Here is an 8,177-nt window from a genome sequence, read left to right on the forward strand (position 1 = left end):
CCAGCAAAACCTTCTCTTACCTACAGTGTTCCCCCGGCATCACATGAGCAAAAGAGAACAATCAAGATTTTTTTTTTTTTTTTAGCGTTTTATTGAAATATTTTTTAGAGTACTTTTCTTTGGTTATATCAGTTTAGACTTCTTGATTAAAACAATGCAAAAGCCAGCTATCTGAAATAATCGTTGGAAAATAACTGCTTTAACAAAGTAACAGATATATAAATAAATCATTGCACAAAAGCCAAGAATGTAGGACTGATTAAAATGATTTCTGTGAATTAACCTCTCACTTTCTCACTCTCACAATTTGAGTTAGCAGATGTTACCACAAAAGTTACAGGTCAAGTGTTACTTAAGTGATTTAAGTAAAGTGACATGAGGCAAATCACTTTAAGTAAATTAATTATTATTGATCATATTTTCCACTGTACGATTATATAACGATCCAAAAAAATTTCTTTAATGACTTGTGGCCTGTACTACGAAGCGGGGTTACTGGCTTATCGGGGTAACTTGTCAGATTTAAGGTGGTTTGGGAAAAATGTAATTGAACGAATTTCATTCGTTTTCATTGAGCACCATGACGATGGAGTCTGGTATTGCGAAAGAATCGTAACATGCTTATTATCTGGTTGAGTAGGAGAGCTGCCTGATTTCTAGAAGAGAATCTTATTTTTACATACTCCTATGATTAAATGAATAGTAAAAACTAGAGTGATGAAATGTATGTTTTTAGGCGATCTCAATCCTCCAATCAAACAAGATATTTGGGTCACATGCACCAATAGGGTGAGAGGAGCACGCCGGCGGCTCAAACGATATTGAACTCGCAGACGAAGGCCTTCTCCACCTTGCAGCTCTCGTCGAACCACTTGCCGTTGGCCGTGGTGGAGAGCACGGCGCAGTTGTGCGTGCGGCCGCCGTCCGGCTGCCGGGTGATCTCCGTCTCCCAGTTCTTGTAGCGCACGCTGGAGCCCGACATGTCCACCCAGTGGCCCTCGGAGACCATGTCATTGATGCCCAGCCACACCTGCACCTCAGGTCCCATGCGACGTCGCACATACTCGTATAGCTGGTCATTCTCGTCGCCCGTCACGGGGGTGCTGAGGGTGCCCCCCATGGCCATGCAGTCCTCGTTGGCCACATGGTAGCTCTTCTTCGTGCTCACTGCTAGGAAGCATTTGTCGTCGATTTTGGTTCCCTTCAGGCAAACTGGCCGGGGCGGAGGAGTGAGGAAATGACATCACGTGAGCTCAATACATGGTTTCCATGACAATCAGAAAAACCAGCAGGCTTACAAAATGGCACCCTACATATGTAGTGTGGCGTTTATCTACCACACTGCCCTCTGCTATATTTCAGATGACTTGAAAGGATAGGAAAGGTCACAGATCTACCTGATTTATTGCTCTACCCCATCTGTTGTCCTCATGCACACCGTAAAATCCCCCCCTCCCCACCCTCCACGGGACCTGATGTCTGATGGGAAACATTCCCCGAACTTCAGAGCCGATCCGTCCGCGTCCCACGAGGCACGACAGAGAAGGCAACAGAAAGCAGAAGCACAGAATGCAGTGAACCTAACAGCATACATGTAATGCAAATGGTGATAATATATGGCACGATATAATATACAATGACCATTTTTCTTCTGATTCCCATGGAAAAAGCTGTGAAGATCCCTCAAGCAGTATGGCCTAACACTCACACCCATGCCCCCCCCACCCTCATCCACGTGCCCCCATCCATGCCCCCACCCTCACCCCTCTGCAGGGCCTGCTGTTCCTTCAGCAGCCGCACGTCCTGCATGATGTCCTCCACCTGCTTCTTCAGCTCCTCAATGGCAGCCGTGTTCCCGCCTTCTGGGCGATGGAGGTGCATGAGAAGGTGAGGAGTGAGGATCTTTAAAACCAGCAAACACATCCTCTAATCTGGTGTCCATCTGTCTGAAGAGCCTCATTTCATGATTCTGCGGCAATCTGTGGGCACCTTGTCAGGACTGCCCCAAGAATCAACTCAAATCAAAGACTCACAGACTACTTTATCAGTGAATGGCTGGATCTCAAGTTTGCAGCTGCTAGTGGAACTTTTTAACCTTTTTTGAAACTGTGTTTTGACATTTTAGCAAATATTTTGGTGAGGTTTTAAACATCAGACCGCGTATGTGTTCGTATCTCTTCACGCATCACGTACAACTAAAAACATGCAGCGCAAAACATACTTTGGAGGACGAGCACATGTCTGCGCGCTTGCTATAAATACTTTTCTTTGTTTTTATTTTTTGGTACTTTAAATTATTTTACACAAAAATCTTTTCAGAATGAATTCCATTTGGGGAAAGACTACTAACAGCGATATAACCACGTAAAGTTGTTGCACAGCATGTCATAAAGAAGAATCGCGTATCAAAAATGCTCTGTAGTTTTGCAGGATCTTACCTTTCTTTCCGCTCTTTTTCTTGGAAGGGGTCTCCTGGAAGGAGTGATGGGCAAGAAACAGAAGACAGAGCAAAACGCGCACTCCTCTGTAATGCATGGCGGCGCCTGCGGGTGAGCGCACCCTTTCTGGGGCAGACCTCAGATCACGGAGTGTTAAACGCTGCAATGCAAGATGCGCTCAAAGGCGAGGGAGGGAGGGAGAAAACAAAGAGTCAAGTGTGTGCGCCCCAACACGCAGGCTTGAAGAATAGAAGAGAGGAAAACTATAAGAACTATAAGTCATGTTCGGCGTTTACCCAAATTGATTTGGAAATTGTAGCCTCATAACTATTTATTTGATCACGAAGTGCAACAAGAATTTATATGTTTAGACGTTCTTGGTGTACCCAATTGCTATGATAGATTTCATGATTATGCATATGTAAACTGGCCCTTGATTTTACGCATTTATAAACAGCATGCTTTAAAAAGTCAAGGGCTTTCGTTACTAATTGTTCCAATCAATCATTCTTTATTATGCTTAGCGTTAACCGGTTGCAGATTAGTTCTGATGTCGTTTTAATCTTCGTTCTTTGGTTTTCATATGCTGGACGGGCTTTTGGTCCACATGCATTGCGTATTACTAAATTCCTTGGGGCTGACAACGCATTGCATAAACAGCATTTTACAGCGAGCCACTGAACCACCACATTTTCATATCGGCTCGTCTAGGGAGTAGAGAAAATTACAACATTTAATTTTAAATACCACAGTTTTCCAAGCATTGATTAACAAAACACTTGGTGATCTGCTGACGGATACTTATATTCTGATTTATCTATGATATCAACAAAAAATACATATGTAAAAGAGCTTATAGTATTAATCGTTTAACTGCACGTACATTAAATTCGCATTATGATTTTAGCCTGCAGGGTTACGCAATGAAAGCGGTCCCAGACTCACATCTGCTTAGTTTCAGCATGTCTGTTTGGGAAGGGGCACGTTGCATAACGGGTCCCGTGCGTCTGCTCGGTACATGCGCGCAAAGGCAGCCGGTAGAGACGTATTTGTAGGCAATGCCAGAGGCCAAACAATGAAATATTACGGTACCACCAAGTGTCCTAAAAAGTTCCTATTCTTGCGTGATACACAGCCACATCTGAAAGCACTCTACTCACTCAGTCTTGAATCCCAAACCCCCAAACATGACCAATGCCTCTGTATATAGAAGCTTCTAGAATGACCACATATTTATTAAATCTCTCTCTTATGTAATGCTTTTCTTTTTGGGAGAGCATACGAGGACAGCCTTACATCTCAGCTGACTGCTAGAGCACTGGACAACAAAAACCGATTGAGCATCGGTCCTCATTTTGAGTGTTTTCGGAAGTGTAACCGAGTTCCTTATCTTCTGTAAGGGCATTTTTCATACTGGACCAAAGTTGTTCGGCCTTTTGTCATCCATAAACCCCCCACAATAAAGGACATTACATGTAACATTAGGTAGTGGGGTCTATTTCCTCCCAGAGTGAAGAAATAGAGCAGCTGTAGAGATTCAGAGGAGACACAGCATGTGGGCGTTTGCTCCAAGCCTGGTTTTGTCGTCTGGTTTCTCTGAAGACTCCAGTTCATCCGTTTTTATTTTTCCTTTCTGAGCAGCATCTGTCATTTCAATCGCGATTCCACTCCATCGTATGTGCGCTGCGTCTTTAATAAAAGTCTGTATTTATTACAATTTATAAATCCCTCCACTGATTTCCCTGAGACGAACCGTCAAAGTGATCGATCATCCACAGAGAGGCGGTCTGTAAGCGGTCTGTGCCTTTACACGACGTCCTAGACCGACGTCCTTCTTCATAGCCAAATCTTGGGCAGGGTATAGATCCACCTGCCTTCCTTTCTCGATGTGTAGATGTTGACCAGATGCAGAGAGATGATACCAAGCAAGCTACTAAATGAAGAATGAATAAGAAGCACGATCTTTACAAAAACTTTTTATTAGAAATGTTCACGTGGTGTGGAGGGGAGGGGGGGGGGGAGGTGGCTGATTATCCCAGGAAGCCCACTCTCTGCCTCTGCTTGCCCTGGGTCTCCTCATCTCGCAGAAGCGTCATCAGTGGGGCATGTAGGGCTTTCCCTACCCTCTTGCCCGTCTGTGGAGACACGCCCAGTGAGCGTCGGGCAGTAGCCAGTGAGGTGCTGCAGCCCTGCCCCCACCCCTGCCCCCACCCCGCTCACCTCTGTCATTTCAAAGATGCTCTCAGGGTCCAGGCTCCCTCCTCCCACCTTCCTAACACAGGTGATGGTGCCCTTGTGCGTGACAGAGACCAGCAAGCTGGCCACAGAGCAGGCCTTCTCCTGGAGCGTGGCGTCCACCACATGTCTGTGGCCGATCTGGGGCGGCAAACGAGTTATTTGCACCTGGACCAGCAGCAGCAGTACTGGGAGCGACCAGAGCGAAGAGGAACTGAGTCCGATCGAATGTAACCAAAAAAACTGAGCTCCATTTAATCTTCCCCTTAGAAACTTCTGGACCCTTCATACTCAATTTTCTACTCGTTTACTCGTTAAAGGAATATTCTGAACGTCAGGCCCCCGGAAAGGGGGGTGGGGGTGTGCACCTCACCTTGCACAGTGTCACGATGCACGGCACGTTCTCCACGTTCAGCCTCACGCAGTCGTACGGGTCGTCTGACAGCTCCAGCTCTGCTCCGCCCTCCTCGCCCTCCGTGATGTTCACTTTGGGGATTCTGTTCGGGAAGACGGAACCCACAGTCCGGTAACCGCTGCCCCGGCACCATGGCACCGACAATCCCGATCCAATACCGCCCATGACCTTGGATCCACACTCACCGCGTGTTGAAGAGCGCTGCCTTGATCGCCATGGAGATGGCGTCAAACAGGTTGCCGTCACACTGAAGCAGCTGGAGCAAGAGAGAAAATGTACAATATTTCAGAACCTGAGTGTCCCCCCCCCCCCCCCCCCCCAAACTTTTGTAATCTCAACTCAGGTTTGACTATGACTGCTAACGCAGCTACAAAAAAGCTCACACACTAAAAATAGACCTAAGACTTCAGTTTAAAACTGAAAACTGTGGCCTTTGATCAGTGTTTCTAAAAGGTTTATCCCAAATGCAGTTAAGCTGTCAAGCGGAATTGAGCACTGCATTGTGAGTAAGGCTTTCAGGCGGCTGCTCGGCCTGCCACTCACCAGCACGTCCACATAGAGCACCCAGCAGTGCTCCCGGGGGGCGATGCAGAGCGCTTGCAGCTCCAGACTGTTCACGTTGTTGAACACCTTGTAGAGGGTGCTGCTCAGCTCGGAGCCCAGCTCCTCCCCTCCTCGGCCCTCGAATTCTGGGGTCGCATTCGCCGAGCTGCCCTCGGTGATCAGGGAAATGGGCATTCTCTCACTTTCCAGCACGTTTTTTTCTGCCTCAAGTTATAAACCACACTTAACAATACAAATGTAAAATATCATGCATTCAATTCTCTAATAATATTTCAAATACTATTGTTAGCTTCTGTAATTCTGCTTGTGGAACATGTGCCGATATGCTATGTACATCTGTGCTGCACGTGCATGTGCCAATATGCTATGTACATCTGTGCTGCACGTGCATGTGCCAATATGCTATGTACAGTCTCACTTCCTGTAGTTGTTTAGGACCTGTCAACAATGTTCTGTTTTCTGAACAATCTGCTGCACGTCCTGGGGCAGTGCTGTCAGTATATGGTTTGTGGGGATCTCAGCAGGATGATTTTAAATGTACTATTCTTTGCAAATGCACCTTCCCCTGCAGCATCACTTAGGAGAGAGTTTCCCAACCCAATGGAAGGGAACAAAAATATGAACTGTCTGGCAGAGAGCAAAAACATGGACCGGCTGGGGGGGGGGGGTGGTGGTTCCAATATTCTGTGAAAAATCAGGTATTTCTTGCAGGAATAATTACATGTAAACTAACCATGTACAGATTGTAAATCTGGAGACCCAGCCCACTACATGGCTGGCGCCTCCCCTTAACCTACATTAATCCATATTTATCTGCACGTGCCAACCATGATGGGGAATTAAACACAAGCCTTAATATGCGTTCTTGACTGCCATCTAGTGTCTGCTTAAGTAATGAAACGATAAAAAGACTGGTGGGAGAATCCGTTTTCCATAGAGTACACATATATTGCCTACCAGTCGACAAAAAACTCCAGATAGCCTTCATCTGGTGCCGCTGGCTTAGGTTTTCCAATCTCTGCTTTAATTCCGACGAGAACATCTGTATACCCCTGAGGGAAAATGAGAATATCTATTAAATAAGCCTTCACTTTCACGACAATTTTTTTTTATTTCATGTATGATGCGTAATGAACTCTACTTATTTAAACATAACTGTGCTATGAACCTTTCTAAACTGGACATCCAACCTCGAAAACTCACTGCGAAACAGATTAAATACAGGACGGGTAGTTTTACCAGTTTAACTCTGGCAGACCCATCTGTGTTTGACACCACGTCAGTTTCAATCTCCATGTGCCGGTAATCCTCACATCCCCGTCCATCGACCCGCAGGTCATCCTGATGCAGAATAACAAGGACAACCGCAGTTACACACAGTAAACACACTGTAATAACCATTTTAACCACATGAAAAGCAAGGGTGAACTGTACGTCGAACCCGAGGGTTAATTGTACACCAAAAAACACGAGTAGTAGACTAAAAAATGCAGACTCAGACTTCAACCCCAAAGGTAAGACAACTTGTACATCATATACAAAACACCCCCTCCTCCTTACTAGACACATGCCTCTTAATAAACTCAAGTATACCTGATGATTAACAGTTTATCTGTGTAAAACAATTAGACTTATTGAAGTAAAGTAAGTAAAGAGTAAAATAAATAAAAAAGAAATTAACTTACCCGCACCCCGTGCATTATGTAAACCTTTTCGGCTTCGCATACTTGTACAGCAGCCATTTCAGGAAAGGATGCCGAGACCGCGCTGGGCGTGACGTCATCGAACTGCGACGCGCTGCCACAGTCAAAGACGATCCGATTCGTTAAAAACTGGTGACGGTTTGCTTTGTGTGCCGCGTGTAGTCGTCTCTTTATGTGTCAGTCTGTAAATATATCGAGTCCAAGTCCTTTACATAAACAGTAAAAATATAGTAAAGAATATACAAAAAGACTGATGAAGTGTATGCCATTGGCGAGTCTAGAATATTTTTTGACGTAGGGTACTGGGGGCCAACATTCGTGTATATGAATTTATGCAGTTAAAGGAACTACTAAAATTATAATTCCAGCTGATGGATATCACTCAGATACCAACACCTTCATGGACTGATCCTCAGTTTCTCCTTTTGCAATGATTAGTTATAATTTGGAGAGGCAGATAAATCTCCATCTGTTGGAAACCTAATGTCTATATACACAAATCGTTTGTGTGCTTTTCATAAATCCAGTGAAATTCAGTTAAAATACTACCAAAATGCCATAGTCATGGTTGCCAACTCTCACGCATCTGGCGTGACGCTCACGCTTTCAGATTCTCACGCTCATGCAAGAAATCTTACGGCAAATCTATAAACCTTATCCATTATAAACCTTAAATTAGGTATATCAAGCGCGTTGGGGTAGTTGGTAAACCCTGCAGACTATTTATAAGTTAATAAAACTGTTATGTAATTGTGTGTGCAGACTTGTGTGGAATTGAAAATCTTACATCAGCCAGCTGACCAAAGTTGATGACACTGCATA

At 44.9% G+C, this 8,177-nt stretch overlaps 2 protein-coding genes across 4 annotated transcripts; both read right to left on the reverse strand.

The window, feature by feature from the left end:
• Positions 1-73: 73 nt before the first annotated feature.
• Positions 74-3,174, reverse strand: LOC125749032 (tetranectin-like). 3 transcript variants are annotated; one of them, XM_049025865.1, is made up of 3 exons: positions 2,439-3,174; positions 1,764-1,859; positions 74-1,212 (listed from the first exon to the last, which is right to left on the reverse strand). In XM_049025865.1, the coding sequence occupies exons 1-3, from the start codon at positions 2,533-2,535 to the stop codon at positions 812-814; spliced, it is 594 nt and encodes a 197-aa protein (XP_048881822.1). In that variant the 5' UTR covers positions 2,536-3,174; the 3' UTR covers positions 74-811. The 3 variants fall into 3 exon arrangements, with proteins under 3 accessions (XP_048881822.1, XP_048881821.1, XP_048881823.1); XM_049025864.1 differs by having other exon boundaries at positions 1,764-1,862; positions 2,439-3,161; XM_049025866.1 differs by having other exon boundaries at positions 1,764-1,902; positions 2,439-2,572.
• A 1,227-nt stretch (positions 3,175-4,401) lies between these two features.
• Positions 4,402-7,468, reverse strand: exosc7 (exosome component 7). The gene is made up of 8 exons (XM_049025833.1): positions 7,338-7,468; positions 6,892-6,993; positions 6,610-6,704; positions 5,632-5,797; positions 5,274-5,344; positions 5,047-5,170; positions 4,659-4,814; positions 4,402-4,573 (listed from the first exon to the last, which is right to left on the reverse strand). Exons 1-8 carry the CDS (start codon positions 7,392-7,394, stop codon positions 4,469-4,471), a joined length of 876 nt encoding a protein of 291 aa, XP_048881790.1. The 5' UTR covers positions 7,395-7,468; the 3' UTR covers positions 4,402-4,468.
• Positions 7,469-8,177: the final 709 nt, after the last annotated feature.

This window comes from Brienomyrus brachyistius, chromosome 9, assembly GCF_023856365.1.
Source record: "Brienomyrus brachyistius isolate T26 chromosome 9, BBRACH_0.4, whole genome shotgun sequence".
NCBI lineage: Eukaryota > Metazoa > Chordata > Actinopteri > Osteoglossiformes > Mormyridae > Brienomyrus > Brienomyrus brachyistius.